At 34.3% G+C, this 19,541-nt stretch overlaps 1 protein-coding gene across 1 annotated transcript; it reads right to left on the bottom strand.

Annotated features, from left to right (window-relative positions):
• Positions 1 to 12,005: 12,005 nt before the first annotated feature.
• Positions 12,006 to 14,547, bottom strand: LOC127870464 (uncharacterized). Its single transcript, XM_052413053.1, has 4 exons — positions 14,248 to 14,547; positions 13,540 to 13,703; positions 12,842 to 13,081; positions 12,006 to 12,283 (listed from the first exon to the last, which is right to left on the bottom strand). The coding sequence occupies exons 1-4, from the start codon at positions 14,411 to 14,413 to the stop codon at positions 12,014 to 12,016; spliced, it is 840 nt and encodes a 279-aa protein (XP_052269013.1). The 5' UTR covers positions 14,414 to 14,547; the 3' UTR covers positions 12,006 to 12,013.
• Between the last annotated feature and the right edge of the window lie 4,994 nt (positions 14,548 to 19,541).

A 19,541-nucleotide genomic window follows, 5' to 3' on the forward strand; every position in this document is an offset into this window, starting at 1 on the left:
GTCTAAAGCTTAGTAAGACACTCAAGCCAGTTTTCTGAGAAGAAACAATACTTGTTCAGAGTATAGCAGGCTCATGCGGCCTCTGGTTTATTTATTTGGCCTCGGCCTTTAACCTGGGTCGCTTTGATTTCAGGTGTTTAGCCCCCATATCAACAAGGCTCTCGACCCTATATGTAGTTATTCATATTGTTTAAAGATTTTGAGAACCCTCACTCGGTGCCAGTGGGGATAAAACAGGGACCTTCTTATAGCTAGATGAATGCATCAAATATGCCAGCAACACTTTATAATCAATAACTTTATAATTGATGATTCTGTTCTTTTAACTACATTACTAATTTACCAAAAAAATGTGAAACACATTTTTATGCCCCCAAAGGAGGGCATATAGTGATCGCACTGTCCGTCTGTCTATCCGTCACACTTTGCATTTAGGTTTCGAAAAATGCTCATAACTTCTATGTCGCTTCAGATGTAACATTCATATTTGGTATGCATGTGTATATGGACAAGGCCTTCCCATACACACACAAATTTTGATCCCTTTGACCTTGAACTTAGGGTCGGCGTTTAGGTTTTGAAAAATGCTCATAACTTCTATTAAATCGTTTATCGGGGGCGTATGTCATCCTACGGAGACAGCTCTTGTTTTTGCTACTGTCCTCTGCACAAACCATGATATATCTGCATATATGCATCCAACCAAATCAGTAAAACTATTTGTCACTTAATTACAGTAAACTTATTGCATGTTAACTTTTCAACAATATATATATACATGTATATATAATTATATATAACAGATCTTGAAAAAAACACGCATCAAACTTCAAATTGTTTTAGTAAACTATAGGCTTTAATTGGTTTTGTGACATTGACACCACTCATGCATGCGACTATACAATTATACAACTATGGAACACATTATTTATGAGAAATTCCAATACATCAACATATCGTCTCAGATTTACGGCAGATAATCTAGTGCTTTTTGCTGCCATTTTTACTATTACACATTTTTTCATTTTATGTTATGATGCATTGATCTTGTTTCTAAATTAACCAAGTAATCATGTTAAACTTTTGAAGAAAGACTGTTGTCTGATAAATATAGAAAATAGAATCACTACAAAGTGAACAAAATTCAGTTGAATACTGTGACCAACAAAGATTTGCCAAAGAGCAATTCAGATCATGATTTAAATTAAATACAAGTAATATGAAAGTCTGCCTATTTGATCCCAGTTAAGACTTATTTGTCAAATCTGCACATTAATTTTCCCTTAGCCATGTAGAATTGGGGACTAAATACCATCAAGTCACGTAAAAAGGAGCAGAGTATAGCACGCTGCTATTGATCTCTTGAGCTTTCACAGGAATTTTACGGGTAATTTTCATACAACAAATGATATTATATAGTGTAATGATAAAGCATTATGAGCACAAATTATATCTCTTACTAGTGGTGCAAAAATCATTTAAGTGTCACATTTCAAAAGAAAATTTATATAAAAAGGTATTATTAATTGTTAAAACGTTATAAAAGGTTATTTCAATTCACTAAAGCATTTAATTACAAGAACAAGTGCATTTTATGTCCATTACAATACATGTAACAGTATTGGCATTGTATTTATCTGCATTTGATGTGCATTTAATACACTTAAAAATGCAGACAAGACACACTTCTAACAGAAACAAATGTATTTTTTCTGCATTTTTCCAGCATTAATACTCTTCAAGTGTATTTTTTATCATCCCAAATACACTTTACCAGGAAAAGGTATTTTAAAATGTATTTTTAGTTTGTTTTAAGTATATTTTCAAATGCATTAAGGCACTCTTTTCTTTTGCAAAAAATGTTGAACAAAAACTTGAAAATATTTAATATACTAAAGTGTAGTAATATTAAAGTTTTGTATGAGCATCAAAAACAGTGTCAAATTCATACCAGTGCCTATTTAGTAGCAGTAGGCCTTATATGGTCTTCTTGTGGTAGAAATAATGCATTTTGTATAATACAACATACATAAATTAAAAAATATAGCTGCCCATACTGTTCAATACAATGTTCAATTAACTACACTATGCAAAGTTGAAATATGACATCAAGCTTGGAATAATCTTTTCAATAATGAATAATATGCTGTTTTAATGTATAAGTGAAATAGACACTTGCATATAAAAACTGATTTTACATCAAAACTAAATGTTTAATTTGATTTTTAGCTCCACTGGCCAAAGGTCCTGTGTCCATCGTGCATCCATGCATAAACTTTTCCTTTAAACATCTTCTCCTAAACTACTGGTCCAATTCTGATGAAACTTCTTAGGAATGTTCCTGGGGTGAATCTCTTTCAAATTTGTTCAGATTATGCCCCTGGGGTCAAATTTGACTCTGCCCTGGGGGTCACAAAATTGAAAATTTGCTTAAATAAGGCCTATTTTGTGAAAACTTTCAAAATCTCCCGTCCATAACCATTGGGCCTAGGGCTATCAAATTTGGTATGTAGAGACATCTAATAGTCCTCTACCAAATTTGTTCAAATTATACCCCTGGGGTCAAATTTGACCCTGCCCCGGGGGTCACACAATTGAACATATGCTTATATAGGGTATATTTTGTGAAAACTTTACAAATCTTCTCGTCCATAACCATTGGGCCTAGGGCTACCAAATTTGGTATGTAGTGGCATCTTATAGTTCTCTACCAAGTTTGTTCAAATTATGCTCCTGGGGTCAAGTTTGACCCTGCCCCGAGGGTCACACAATTGAACATATGCTGATATAAGGCCTATTTTGTGGAAACTTCAAAAAAATTCTTGTCCATAACAATCCGGCCTAGGGCTATCAAATTTGGTATATAGTGACATCTAATAGTCCTCTACCAAATTTGTTCAAATTTAATCCCTAGGGTCAAATTTGACCCTGCCCCGGGGGTCACAAAATTGAACATATGCTTATATAATGCCTATTTTGTGATAACTTAAAAAAAAATCTTGTCCATAACCATTAGGCCTAGGGCTACACAATTTGGTATGTAGTGACATTTTATAGTCCTCTACTTAGTTTGTTCAAATTATGCCCCAGGGGTCAAATTTGACCCTGCCCCGGGGGCCACAAAATCAATTATATGCTTATATAGTGCCTATTTTGTGAAAACTTTAAAACTCTTCTTGTCCTTAACCATAAGGCATAGGGCTACCAAATTTGGTATGTAGTGACATGTTATAGTTATCTTCCAAGTTTGTTCAAATTATGCCCCTTGGGTCAAATTTGACCCTGCCCGGGGTCACAAAACTGAACATACGCTTATATGGGGCCTATTTTGTGAAAACTTTAAAAATCTTGTTGTCCATAACCATTGGGACTAGGGCTACCAAATTTGGTATGTAGTGACATCTAATAAACCTCTACCAAATTTGTTCAAATAATGCCTCTTGGGTCAACTTTGACCCTGCCCCGGGGGGGGTCACAAAATTAAATAAACGCTTTTAAAGCGCCTATTTTGTGAAATCTTTAAAAATCTTCTTGTCGAAAACCGTTTGGACTATGGCTACCAAATTTGGTATGCAGTAACATCTTATAGTCCTCTACCAAGTTTGTTCAAATTATGCCCTTTGGGTCAAATTTGATCCTGACCCGCATGTCACAAAATTGAACATTATATACGCTTATATCTTGCTTATTTTGTGAAAACTTTAAAAATATTATTGTCCTTAACTCTAGGACCTAGGGCTACCACATTTTGTATGTAGTGAGATATAGTAGTCCTCTACAAAGTTTGCTCAAATTATGCCCCTGGGGTTAAATTTGACCCAGCCCAGAAGGTCACAAAAGTGTACACGTGCTTAAATAGGGCCTATATTTAAGTATTTGCACATGCAGAGAAATTTGTTTCAGCCTTTTTTCAGCAGTGGAGCGATACAGGGCCATCATGGCCCTCTTGTTTAAATACTCAAAAAATGAAACCGTGTTCATGCTTGCATGAACACAGTTTATAAATGCTGTCAGAATTATAAAATATGCAATTACTATAAATACAAATGCCAGGGAAAAGTGCTTTTTGTACTAAAAAATTCGAATGAATATTACAATAATACATTCTGAATACTTTAACAGTTTTGTCTGAGAAAATCACTAAATTTTATATATTTATTCAAATTAACATAAATCATATTTAAAAAAACGAATAATTACTTCAAATCCTTTCACACAATACTGAAAAAAATGCACAGTTTCTGATTGTTATTGATTCTTTATTAATTTATACATGTACCATTTTTTAATCTTGATGCATCCTCAATTGTATTATGCACATCTTAATCTGTTTTAACAATTATAATATAAAGATTAAGGCTGACTCAGTAAAATAATAATCCATGATTTCTGCAGTATTTGCAGACAAACTAGGAATACTGCTGTGATATTATCTATCTATCTAATGGGATATTAATTTGGCTTCAATAGAAAAAAATCAAAGCATAATGTGTATGAATATATATATATATATATATATATATATTAGTTTAACTTAAATTGATTGACCATCGATAAAAAGATATAAGAATAATATATATATATATATATATATATATATATATATATATATATATATATATATATATATATATATACTTGTAAAACTAAAAATTAAATATGTATGTTTCTATTACATCATTTAGGACTTTTATTTTCAGACAAAGTAGAGTGAAGCTTAAAACAGTATCCAATTGTAACAGTCAATTTTGGGGAAATCAACCTTATAATTATTTTCTGTGTTGGTCAATGTCATAATTGGTATAAAATGTATATTGAACTGGAAGTTTTCTTTATTTTAAATGATAACATTTGCTTGGTCAGCCTTAATTGTCACAATCAAGTGGTCTTTTTACACTGTAGTTTTCTCACTGACTATGGGTTTGTTCTGAGAATGAGCCACACAAAGTATCGTTGGGGAGATGAGTTGTCAATTTTATGTTTATCAGTCTTTCATAATCCAGTATACCTGTAAAAAGTGAATTTGTAACTATTAATCACACAATATACACAATTAAAATTGTATGCATTTAGATTTATTTAGTACTGCACATTAATCATTTTCCAAAAATATGTAGCAACATTATATTATATAATACTGCAATACTAAAGTAATTAAATTTACCTACTAATTAAAGGTCGCTGATGTGTAATGGATGTGGTGTCCACCTAATGATCTGGAGGTCACTGGTTTGATACCCAGTGTGGGAGCATTCTTAAGAAATCTCCAAGAGACACCCAAGTACTGGTTCTAGGCCCAGGAAACGAACTCAAGAGCATTTCACATACATGTATGTAGTTAGTACTTTAAATTTAATCGAACTAAAAATTGGATAAAAATTAAAAACTGAAACCCTTATTTATACATTTTATTTTGAATCAAGCAAATGTGGAAATTCATTAAAAATAATGAGAAAAATTTAAAAATTCTACTTTAAAGTAATCATGATAATTTAGATTATTTTCAAAATATTTAATGATGATAATGATACAATTATATATTACCTAAATGATAAAAATAAAACATGTAATGTTAATTTATGAAAAAAAAACGTTTTAATTTTATCAATATCATGGTAATTACAACTAGATACAGGCAATTAGATCAGAAACGTGCATTAATTATATTAATGATCATCCCAGACATTTGAAGTGATTTATGGTCACTATTTTGATTAACGTTGTATACATGACCTGTCATACAAGGTATTTTTTAGCCAGTACTACAATCGGCAATGATAGTCTGTATTGCATACATATTCCACCGTCTAGTATCGATTCGCTTCCTCAAACTGAACAAATATTTAATGTTTACATCGCGAAACGTAATGCATCTAGTTTCACTTTCGGTTTGGTTGGTTTTGTAAACACCGTAATTTCACCTTAAAAATTGGATAATATGGTGATTAAATAATAATGGAAAAGTAAATCACTTGGATAATAGGTCAAAATGCAACACAAATGAACGTTAATAGTGCTCTTAATATCAAAGTTTCGGTAAAAAGTTTGGCGCTAGTTCAACGCGTTGGGTAGTAAAGTAGTAATACAAGGCAATATGGCGACCGTTAGCCACGAGGCCTATCTTACGGAGGAATCCGAGATAGCCGATGTATCACGATTGAATTTTGTTTTACGGCAGGGTTCGCACAGGGCTTGAAAAGTGCTTGAAAACGAGTCCTAGGCTTGAAAAGCCCTTGAACAAAGGTTGGCCTTGAAAAAGTGCTAGAAAAATACTTATTTCATGTAAAAAAGCCTTGAAAATTTTTATTTTGTTCAAAATTACTTTTATCATCGCCATAAACTTAAATCGTTCTTAAGGAAAATATTACGAAAATTTATCATAAATTCCTTCGCGCAAAAAATGTGTACCAAAATATAAGTTTCGTACACTATTGGGTACGAAACATTAAGTGTACACGTCACAGATTATGTGTACTACGTCAGAGGTTCGCCATTGTGATCAATTTTCGCGAGTAAAAATTCAGCGATGGGGAAGTGTCGTTTCAAACCAGAGTGGTTAACTGAATATTCCTGGCGCTACTTTCTGGTCATAAACACCGATGATATGCAGAAAAATGCTTAAATAATTACAACTTATACGATACGTCAACATTCTTTAAACATGAATATTAATGGCGCTATTTTCTGGTCATAAAGAAGTTGTCAAAATGACGTTTATCGATATGTTTTGCGCGAAACTTATGAATGTTCCTCGGAACAGAAAACAAATGACATTTGAAAAGCACATTGTTGGGTCTATATAAAGACCATTGGTGTCGGGGGGAATGGGTGAAAGCGCTTTGAAAAGCCTCGATAAAGGGGAAACCCACAAAGAAAACATGAAATTGAGAAGCAAACAGGGGTCCTGCATTGTGCTTTTTGGTGAAACAGGAAGGTGCTATTGTTAAAACTGTGCAATCTAAAACAGACATTAACAACAACAGCCCTTTGAAATACAAAATGTTATAGTAACTGACTTCTGTTTAAATGAAATGAACTAGTCTGTTTGATGTGAGCATGTAAAGAGACAGTGTGTTTGTTTGTAATAACTTTAAAAAGTAAATGCATATGTGAGACTCATTGAGTTAAGGATGGATAACATTTATGTGTATGTAATAATTAGAAATAACACAAATGATTTATTGTGAAATTAGTTTAATGTGTTAGAGCAAATAAATGATATATACTGTGTTAATCTGGCTTGAAAATGCATTTTTTAAAGGAAACTAACATACGGTTCTCGGCCTTGAAAATGAAAATTTGGCCTTAAAAAGTCCTTGAAAAGTGCTTGAATTTAGGTTTGAGATTTTTGTTTGAACCATGTACGGATCATTTCGGCTCAGAGCAATGGGTGAGTCACGTAAAATATCGAATATAAAATATATTTTTATAAACAACTGGTAGCAAGCACAGGTGGTAAACGTGTGGCTATGATATCAATTAGTGAAAGCATCATATTTAAAGTCTCTATAACGCTCAAAATCAACGAAAATTTCGTAAAGTATTTCGTTAAATAAAGTTAACACCTAAGCAATCAGTGTTCCTTATAGCAATAGCTACAATTTCAACGCTAGATATGGTATGATTACATAGATTTTTGTAGATACAAAATGCTCGTTTTTATTTATTTGTGACCACACTAAATGCCATGCTAATTTCCTGCGAATATATCTATTGATACGACACACGAACACTAAAATGGTACCAGTGTCAAAACCATAATAAAAACGAGCATTTTGTATCCACAAACATCTATTTTACCAGACCACACCTGGCGTAGAAATTTCGACAATGGCCATAACGAACACAGATTTTTAATTGTTTAGCTTTATTTTACGAAATATTGTACGAAATTTTCGTTGATTTTGAGTAGTAATGTTACTCTATTGCAGCATCAACATTCTAAAACAACATCCCAGAAAGAGAAAAATAATCAATTTGAATATCAACCGTTCCTTAGAAATGATTGGATGTACGATGTGTGTCTAAATGTAGTTTTCATGCAGATTCGTGCATACGACAAAGGCACAATTTTGTTTTACGGCACATTTCGGCTTAAGAGGACTGGGTGAGTCATGTAAAATATCGAAAATCATATATATTTTTATAAACAACTGGTAGCAAGATGAGTTTAGATAATTGGTAATTTATCACATTTTAACTAATTCTTTTGACTTCTAATTCTTTTCAGCTCTATTCAACAGTGACAAATGCCCATATCACTTTGATAGAAGCAATAACTCAATCTAGATTGAATTTGAAAACAAAAATTGCTAAAATTAAAGTTTATAATTATATACTACACATCATTTATCTGAAGCTTTTTCATCTACAAAAGAAGGATCAAGTTTAACATACCCATTTGTTTACAACTTAACCTGACGCAGTTATTACATAATAAACAAGAAAACACAACAATCTGATTAAAAGTACTTGATTGACAAGTTATGTTAAAACTCGTGTGCTATATTGAATCTGTGTCTAATGGACCTGTGAATCATATTTTATGAAAAAGTATCCACTGGACGCCATCCATCCATGTTGCATTGAAGTGTTCATAAAAGATAATGACTGATATCAATCTATCCACATCATCATCAAGTGCACCCATAAACGTTCTTATAAGACTTGTAATAACAGTTTTTCTTATTTTCGAGAATGATGGGTTGCATCTGGGCATTATGGAAATGACATGGGCATCTCTTGGACGTATTTTCTTGGGCTTGCAGTTATGCATCGTTATACATTTATGGACGACTAAACAAAGTTTAAGTGAGGCATATAATTTTAGATAGTGCTCTGCTAATTTTAAGAAATGTTTAGTTAAAAAATACATCTGGTCATAAAAAGCAGGATACAAACAATGTTATAATTGATAACCATGGATGTGGTTGCTCGTCCCTTTGTCGTCGGTTTCTGAGGTGGTGTTTCTTGGGAATCCGGAGCTACTTCCTTTGCACTTTCTTTCCGGAAACTGAGTGATCGCCCTTTCTTTGGTTTTCCTTAGGCGGATACATGACTTGAGGTGATTCCTGAGACACGGAAACGACTGGAGTAACATCTTGTAGACGCGTAAAAGCTGGACGATATGTCTGGTTACTGTTCGGCTTGCTGGGTGATGGTGTAACGGACACAGTACGGTCGGTTTAGTTTGTATGATTATTTCAGAGTCTGCTTCCCGAAGTTAATCCCACTTGAGATAGAAATTTAGTTTTCAGAGGACTTGTACCAAAGTAACATCTTTTTCCATGTTTATCTTGGGTTAATACGAATACGTTGTAGCCGGCTATCTTGGACAATCAAATGCTTTTTAAAAGAGTCGGCTTACGTTTAGAAGTAGACTCCATTCTTTTATGTGCATTACATTTGAACGACACGTCCATTTTGCCTTGATGGTGCTATCTTCTGCCATTCGAGTAGGTGTTCGGATGGGCTGAAATTTAACGTTGGTGACATGCACATGCTTGTATTCTCATTTCCCTCTAATGTTGATATGTCTTTGTTGTCACCAATGACAATGTCTTCATAAATTTCCGCGACGTTATCAAACGCTGGCATGACAATATCCTCGGACAAAACTAAATCCACTGGATTAGACGAGGCAACAAGGTCACATAGAGCATGGGCGGCTATTTCATCTTCGGTAGACGCAGTTAACACTTGTGCAGCTACTTCGTCTGCGATTGATGCATGTAGGGCTGACACAGCAAGTGCGTCCTCTGTAAGATGTTTGTCTCCAGGAGTAATTGTAGCTTCTGATTCTTGTAAATAAATTATTGTGGGTTCTGTTGACATGTTATTTGAAAGACAAAATATCATTAAAGCTAGGCAGTTTGGTTTAATGGTTCTTACAGCTGTTATAATATAATAATTATATTATGTAAATATAAAGATGATTTAAGGGGTCTCTTCCTGGTCTGTGGAACAGTACCTGTACCCTCAGGTGGGCGAAATTAGCGCCGTTTGTTTAAAAAGTTTTTTTTCACCAATTAAAATATAAAAACAAAATATATACCTTTTACCCCATTTATTGCTTTGTATTATTTTCTAACTGTCAATACAGCTTTAACTGGAAAAAACGTTTAAGCTGTCTTATTTATAAATCAAAAATGTCACTATGTTTATCAATGAAATGGAGATATATTGTTCACACCAGTGCATAATGAATACTATATTACAACTTCACCATTCTGGGTCGCAGGCCCTTAAAATGACCCAGAGCATAACTGATTTGCTGAGGTGTCAATGATACTTGACAGAAAAGCGTTATTCTAGGAAGATTATCAAGTGAACGTTGCTTAATTTAAGGTCTTTCACTCCCGCTGAACTACGTTACAATGAGATGTGCGTCTGTACGACAACGCGATACGGCGTCATAACTACTTTATACAGATAAATTCTTTGTTTAAACTTACACGTTCAACGGGATATGGCATTTATTTTCATGTATAAAAGTAACATTACTACTCAAAATCAACGAAAATTTCGTACAATTGATCGTTTAATAAACAAGCATCCTTGAAAAACACTGTTTACTGCCAGATATGTATTCCCTCACGATGCAAAACACCCAGACCCCTGCGTCCCAATGTCAACACTAGTCTTATACTTGTTATATTATGTGTCTGGTTCATTTTTATACGCCTTTTTTCAAAACGGGACGTATAAGATAACCCTTGGCGTCCACAGCAGTGTCCGCTCTCTAATTCAAATAATTTTCATCAGATCTTCACCAAACTTGGTCAGAACTTGTATCTAGACAATGTCTATGTCACGTTTGAACATGGGTCATTCCGGGTTAAAAACTAGGTCACTGGGTCACTTAGTGCATTTCAAGGATTTAGCATGGTGTCCGCTCCCTTATTGAAATACTTTTCATCTGATCTTCACCAAATTAGGTCAGAAGTTGTGTCTAGATGATATATAGGTCAAGTTAAAATATGGGTCATGCTGGGTCAAAAAAATAAGTCACATGGTCACTTAGTGCGTTTAAAACAATCACCATTGTGTATTTTACCCTAGTCCATTAATTGTGATATACACTTGTTTCGCCGAATTTCCTTCGGGCTTTCCATGATTAAGGAAATTGACAGTCGGTATTTTATTTATGGGTATTGTTCAAAACCTTCAAACGGGCGTATCTTGTGACAGTTTGGCATTCTTGTTTAGCTCTGACAATGTGAGGTTTTGTGATTGCTTCCGCTGTTAATCAATTTCACCGTTAATACTCCAGCGCTTTCTTTTTTGCTTTGATTTTCACCAAACTTTTTGAGAAGTTGTATCCCAATGAAATATCAACTTTGAATATGGGTCATGGTGGGTGTGAAACTAGGTCAAATAAAAAAATCTTGTTACCACTTCATTGACCACAATTTTGCTCCAATCTCGTGAAAGTTGGTCAAAATATTTGTTTAATTACTTTAAGGTCAAGTTGGAATATGGGTCATGTTGAAAATAAAAAGGTCACTTGGTCAAATGATACACAACTTTGTTACCGCTCTAGAGACCACACTTTTGCTTTAATCTTCATGAAAGTTGGTCACAATTTATGTTTTGATGATTTAAAGGTAAAGTTTGAATGTTGGTCATGTGGGATCAAAACGAGTTCAAATGATAAGAAAACCTTGCTGATAATCCAGAGGCCATAACTTTGCTGATAACAGATGAGAGCAGGATCTATGATCCTCTTGTACATTTATCAAAGGGTTTTTAAATTATTTAGCTCAACTATTCACCATAATCAGATAACACATCGCACCCAATACCAACCAATTATCTCCCTTTATAAAACATATTTCTCATTTCATATTAACTTCCTTTTATATATTCAAATTTAATTTTTGTATAAAATGTGCTCCTGGTGGGAGTTGTTAAAATTTCTTGTTACGGAATGTTTTTAGTAGAATACAACATGAAAAAAATGGATACACTTTTGTCTTTTATTTACACAGTATTTACACAGAAACACAATTGTTCAGTAATACCGCCCAGGAATGTATCCAACATACTGTCCTGTAGGAGATGGGTACTGTGCTCTGATCCTCAGGACACAGCAACTCGGTATAACTCTCCTAACCCCTGCTCCCAGACGTCCCCACCTCCACAACGTGAAATTCCGGTATGCACAATGCCGGTTACGCTTGTGGGCATCCTCAATTCTTTCGCGCCGCCTTGCCAACACTGCCCTGTAATAAGTGTGGCCTAAAGCAAGGACCTGTGGATCCAACACTAGTCTGTCAATCTCCTGAATTGAGAAAAATTATAAATTATAAACAATTGCTTGAGAAATAGAGGTAGGGCACAATTATCCTAAATGTGCAATTAAGACGATAAGTCTTGATGGTCCGAACAAGTATGGTAAACCTGGTTTAGGCTGTAGACTAATTTTTAGCGCAGAGTGGTCTAAATCAAAACTGGTCGTTATAATTTATTCATACCTAGTTTCAAAATCAAAGCAGGCACTAGTGTTGTTATTGACTGCAGCAATGGCGGCCTGTGTGATCAATGGCAGTGGCAAGATTTCACCTGAACTAGCATTTTATAGATTCTCTCAGACTGCAGTCAAAGGGCATCAGCTGAAGACTATGCATTGCCATAGTGCCATTTTTGCTTCAAATGGCTCAAGTGGGACAATACTGATAAAAAATATGTGCCATTTTTTTAAAGTAACATTAGACTATAGTTTTGAGTTCATGTAACTAACAGTTTTGAACTTTTGATCCAGTTGAGTTTCTTACGAATTAAGTATTCAACCTTGCCCATTATACATGATTTAGAGAAATGTTGATTTAATGAAACTTACAGCTCTAGTTGAAACACAGTTTCTTGGAAGGCATTTACAACAGACATTCTCTAGGTCTGTCGCCATTGCCCTGCAGTTACCACATGTACACCATGCAGGTTGCAGTGGCTCTGGTGTAGGTGGAGGGTTGTCACCGGCCTGTGCACCCTCGCACAGATCGATCACAAGTCCTGGCTCTCTATCAATCAGTTTTAGGACAAGTTCTCGGAGCTCGTCGACAGGCATGTCTTTAACTACATCCTGAAAATATATAATATGTAGATGTTTATCGACATGTCCAAACCATACAAAATTTTAAGTGTCATTATTTAGGTTCCACATATAGTCTTAAGTCTTATTTTATCATATTGATGAGTGATAGTGTTGACAACTACACGTCTATTATGATTTATATAACAGCCAATTGAAACCATGCACAACAAGGCCGTTGAATAATGAGGACAATTTTTTGTCAGTACACCATTGTATAATCTTTATCCTGTGGGGATGAAGTCTATGTTAACCAATGATTATGTGTCCTGGCCTTAAATTGAAAGAGACCAGGGCCCACTATCTCTGAACCAAAGCCCCGGGTAGCTTTCCGTGCAGTTACATTTGTCATTTCCCCCACTATCCTGATGCTGAAGTATGTATTTCAAGTGACAGCTGTATTATATGTTCAACCCTTTTTAGTAATAATTTATTTTTTATGTAATTACCCTCATCTGTTGCTTCCTCTCAGCCCACAATGCCTCAAGACGTTCTTTGTCACTTCTCGCAATTCTGACTTCATCTCCACGACCTCTACCACCACGACCTCTACCTCCACGCCTGCCTCCTACTCGACCCCTAGCAACACCACGACCTCTTTCTACTCCACCGCCTATAATGTTAAGACATATTGTTTTATTAGTGTTTTGTTACCTGTCACTCACTTGGCATTTGCATCAACTTCTAGGGGGAGCAAAAAAAAACACAAAACAATTTGTAAAGTTCTTTCATGTATTTGATGTGGATATATTTTGTTTACAAATGAGGCACGTCACTGGAAAAGGGACCTTTATACTATTGCAACCAATTTAATAGATCCAGATCAGCCTGCGCTTGAAAGTACAGTCAGATCAGGATCGAAACTGTTTGCTCAACATCTGTATTGTTCAATCTGAATATTGAACAGTGTGGATCAGACTGCGCTTCAAGAACAGGTTGATCTGGATAGCCTTCATGTCCCTTTTGCCATGACATGGCTGAACTATACTTACAATGAATATATATTATATTATCATTCAAATATTTTTGAAGCATATTCACTGCAGCTCCAATCACCTAGTGTACTCGTACAAAGACCAGGAAATACTTATATATGTAAAGTCTAGAAAGCGTGAACTGAGGGATAATCATAATAAATATATTAAAATAAAAAATACCTTCTTCAGCCCGACCACCATTTCCACTTCCACTTGCACTACCCCTTGTTGCACCACGCCCACCACGACTGCTCCGGCCACCACGACTACCTCGTCCACCATGACTACTCCGACCACCACGACTGCCCCGTCCACCATTCCCCCCTCTAAAGCCTAAACTATCCATCGATGTATCTGTATCCTAAGAAAACATTTCTTCATTAACATAATAGCAAAAAATCTCAAATGATATAATAATTTACATGTCTGAAATGGTATAAAGAAATTAGTCAAAATAAATGACACATTGGTATACACGTGGTGCTAATGTGGAGTTTTATTACATTTATAACTAATAAGTATAGTTTATACAGATAGCACTTATTATTTACATCCACCTTTTCTTAAACTAGTGAATTCTTTCGAAAAAAACATGTTCTTTTATTTCCCCGTGGGGGGCCCCAAGCAAATTTTCCACTGTTTCGCAAGGATTTAAAGAATTTGATTGCATAAATATGGCTAACATATATTGCAATCGATAATTCAGAGTCACTTTTATGTGATAATATGCATATGAAACTTATTAATAGTTTCTTAATTGAAATATTTGTAAGAATACAGATGCTACTCACCATGTCCGTTCCACTATCCGCCATGTTTGTTTATTTCTGTAGATGAAACCGGAGGTATTCCGAATGTGTCATATAACCCGTGATCCTTTGAATTACAAATGCTACTTTCGGTTTTAAAAGCGGGACCGTTTGAAAAATAATAAATAACTTGCTTACTAGGCTTTAGATTCAATAAAAATTTTGCACACTTTCAAATTGAATCTATATTAATTGATTAAAATGTACTTCATTTCAAGGTGTGTGGCTTTAACCAATTAAAAATCAGTGTTCCTTATGGCAATTGCCGACATTTCAACGCAATATGTAGTCTGGTAAAATAGATGTTTGTAGATACAAAATGCTCGTTTTTATGGTGTTCGTGTGTCGTATGAATAGATATATTCGCGGGAATTAATTGTGGCCACAAATAAATAATAACGAGCATTTTGTATCTACAAAAATCTATGTAATCATACCACATCTAGCATTGAAATGTTGGCTATTGCTATAAGGAACACTGATTGTTTAGGTGTAAACTTTATTTTACGAAATACTTAACGAAATTTTCGTTGATGTAGAGACTTTAATGTTTCTTTACTCGCTACCTAGGCTATCGAGACATTTGCTAGTGTGAAATCATGACAAAAGAAAGAAGTTCAAGCTCAAAACATAGAAAATCCAATAAATTCGTTGTTTCTGGCTTGCAATTTCTGTCACGATGATTATGTTCAATGATTTGTATCGAGTTCAGTCTTTTACAAACATGTGATGCCCATGTATGTACTATTATTGGTGATTTCTATCCGATTTTGCAAAAAGTTGTAGCATGTCAACTACGTGTACATGTTACGGTATTTTCTCTTACGACTAAGACATGTAACGGTGTCTTCTTTACAGCGTTACAGCGCCTGCAGGAAGTCAAACATGGAGATTTCGTTCCACGATAGTAGCATTTTGGCCGTGAGTATGGGTGTCGTCATTGATTGCAACAACAACAGTTACTAATTACCTCAATTACTGTAAAGAATTTAACAGGAATGTAGAAAGTATTTCACACTTCGAAAGTGGGGAATTCAATAACATATAAAGGTCATTGAAAAGCAACAGTTCATTTAGGTAATATTTATTTGTATTTCTTTATGGCGTTTTTTTAATCAATCAGTAAATTAATTTTAAAAGATTTGGTATATTTGTTTTTAGATAAAATAATAGTAAAAATATTTAATTAAAGACTCAATTAATCTTAGAATCGCAAATTCATTAATATTTGTTTAATGTTGTTTTTTTTATAAAATAAATCGGTACTATAATATTTTACAAGACTTTGAACATGTGTTAATAGCATTAATCTTAATTGAAGATCTTCTAATAATTCTGTCTTTAAATCAACATTTATTATTACTATTTTTTTTTAAATAAATGAACCAAATCTTAAATAAACAAAAATATTGATTTATTTAAATCGTAAATGTACGTTCAATAAAGTAACATTTTAAATTCAATCTACATTTTTTGGTTTGGTACCTAACATTATTTTTTTTATAAAGTTCAGTGGTAGCTCATACATGCCCCTAAATTATTTACTGTAGGCATTGCATTAATAAATCAATTAAAAAGGATATATAAGCAAATATATGCCCCTGACATAAGACAATAATAGTTGGCATTAACACCTCATTGTAAGTATACCTCTATAAAAATCCATTTTACCGCACCCTCCACAACATTTACTATATAAATACAATTAACCGAACTTGTTATTTACCGAAACCTCTAGTACCCGTCGATACTATACCGTAACCTTAAACATGTTGTAGTAAATGCACTGTAACACTCTCTGTAAGACGCCGTAACATTTGAATTCATAAAAATTTATCTCGTTACACTTGCATGCAGTTAATTTTGAGACAGCTCCTGATAAGATTGATTCAATATGCGTTCTTGCTTACGTCTGTTTGCATTTTCTTCTGTTTAACGTCAGACTTTGAATTATATTCCAATGATGTTATGAGTTGTCTAAACAGGTCTGTAAAACTTGCATTTTATCGATTATATATGAATAAATTATATGGCAAGCTGTGAAAGAGAAACACAATATCCGTATTTAAATATACATTGGCTTACACATACAGATACTATTCAAAAGTACCGTTATTATTATTTATTTTAACAACGTCCCGTATCGTCAACAAACTGTGGAAAGACGCCGTAACCGTTGTAGTTTTGACGCCGTATCGCGTTGTCGTACAGACGCACCTCTCATTGTAACGTAGTTCAGCGGGAGTGTCTTTTGGAGGTGCAAATGGCGTTCATGGCGGAAAAAACTCGTCCCACTACAGCCGTTGATGTGGGCACTAAACGGCCAATGGGCACCACATATTGCATGGCCGGATAATCGTGCTGTTGCTGTGGGTCTTCTAGCATGTGGTGAAGAAGTGTCTGTGGAGTCAACTTCTTCTGCTGCGCCTCTGATCCTAATAATAAAACATGTAAACCATTTAAACCAAGTTATACCTACTATTCAAATAATTTTTGAGCCCTGATATAAATCATTAGTAAACTGATAATCTCTAAAAACATATATGTAATTATATTTACATTTCATTAAAATAATATAGAATTTGATACATTTTCCAATACCTAACAAGTTTTGTCCTTGATTTTCTTTTGAAGAATTTAAAAAGACAAGTTGATCCGAACTAGAAGTTCCATGTTTGCTGAAAACAGGTTTTAACTGGAGTTGTGAAACAGGAAAAAACAAACAAAATTAACTGCAACATAACACGAGCAAAAACTCCCAACCTCAGTGATGCCAATGCCATTAGCTTTTAACTTAAAGTGATATTATGGGCATCTAACAGTATATGCTATGTTTATAGGTGTCTATTGCGACCGTTGTTTCTTTTTGGTGTTTACACTTCATTTACACTTATATTTGTTAATGCAGCATCAACATACTAAACAATATCCCGGAAAGAGAAAAATAATGCATTTGAATATCAAGCGTACTTTCGTTTTGACAACTGATGACAGAAATGATGTGCGATGTGAATCTAAATTTAGTTTTAGTGCATATTCGTTCATACGCCACAAAGACACACATTTGTTTTACGGATCATTTCGGCTTAGACAATGTATATTTTTTTATATAAACAACTGGTAGTTAGATGAGTTGTAGATATTTGGTCAGTTATCACATTGTAACTAATTCTTTTGAAATGTTTATTCTTTTAAGCTCAATTCAACAGTGAAAAATCCCATAATATCACTTTAAATGAAAAATCATGTTTATTGTATCCACACAAATACCTCACTACCTCTACACAGACAGAAAACTTTGTATTGTCAGTACAATCTCTTAGCTTCAATGGTGTTGCTGGCAGCTCTGACATATCATAGAAATCGTGCCAGCTCCCTCATCTTTTGTCGTATGTATTGGTGCTGATGTTGGTTTTTGGCATACTTCATAAAAATGTTTTTACCAAACTCAACAATTTCACAATCATTTCCTGCAATAAGGGAAACATTGTCAGTTGTCATTCGGTTGAGTATGATTTCACGGACATCAGCAGCTGCTTCACTTGAACATGTCAATAGCACAGCACTTGAAATCTGGTGACACCTTTTCAATTGTGTTCAATTTCCGTTTTTCTCAGGATGACATTTTTGCACATGCCCCAAAAGGTCACATCCAAGGAAAGCACCAAAACAAGATTCACACTAAGCATACTTCATTCCATCAGTCACCCTGGATGGACGTTTGAACGGTATAATTTCTCCTTTTTGATTCTCTAGCACCTTTGCGTTGTGGGCAAACTTACTTTTATTAATTATCTCTCCAAATTTGCTTTCTTTTGGCTGACTTTATGTCGTAGGCAAATGCCCTCTGCATTTCAAGCTCTTTCTCATTGCTTGCTTCATTACAGGACGTGCAGTCATCATATGATGAATACTTTTGATTATGTTTATTGCAAAGGACAACAAAGAACGCAGTTATGTATTTAAAAACTTGTTTAAAACAACTGAATCAACAAATGTTGCAATTAGGTCCACGCTGTACTGGTAAATTTTCAAAAATAATCAAAGAAAGCTACTCACGCTGTCTGAGCTGTGTTTCCGTTTCGATTCATTAAATGGTTGGTGGGGTAATGACATCGAAGAATCGATAAACCTTTGGTTGTCAATGTCAATGTAACTTGGATGTAGTAAATATTTTTATATTTGAGAAAGAGCAAAGTGTATCAGAAAAAAATATGTCTTGAACGTGGAGGACAAAATGAAAAAAAGAGTAGAAAGTCCACAAATTTTGGGGGTAGCTAGGGACTGTAAATTTTTAAAAATACAAACACTCATTTATAACCACTTTAAATATGAAGAGATAAATGAAAATGCATTTGCGGTAAAAACTGGTTAGCCAAATCTTTTCAATCCCTCAAGTTTTGAAAACATTTCACAAATATTATACAACTTGGATGCTAGGTCTGGCATTATGGGGAATGGGGACAGAAAATGGATGTTTTTTAGAATTTGAGAGGTTTCTTCTATTGTTGAACAACTTTTGTTCAATGTATTTTCTTCCTCCAGATGCAATGAAGCATTTAATGGCATGTAAGCTTTTGCAGACCATACATGCAGCATTTTATAATAACACTCTTTCAAATTTAATTGAGTTTGGCTGGGTCATTCCAATGCCAGGTCTTTTAC

Source organism: Dreissena polymorpha, chromosome 2 (assembly GCF_020536995.1).
Source record: "Dreissena polymorpha isolate Duluth1 chromosome 2, UMN_Dpol_1.0, whole genome shotgun sequence".
Lineage (NCBI taxonomy): Eukaryota > Metazoa > Mollusca > Bivalvia > Myida > Dreissenidae > Dreissena > Dreissena polymorpha.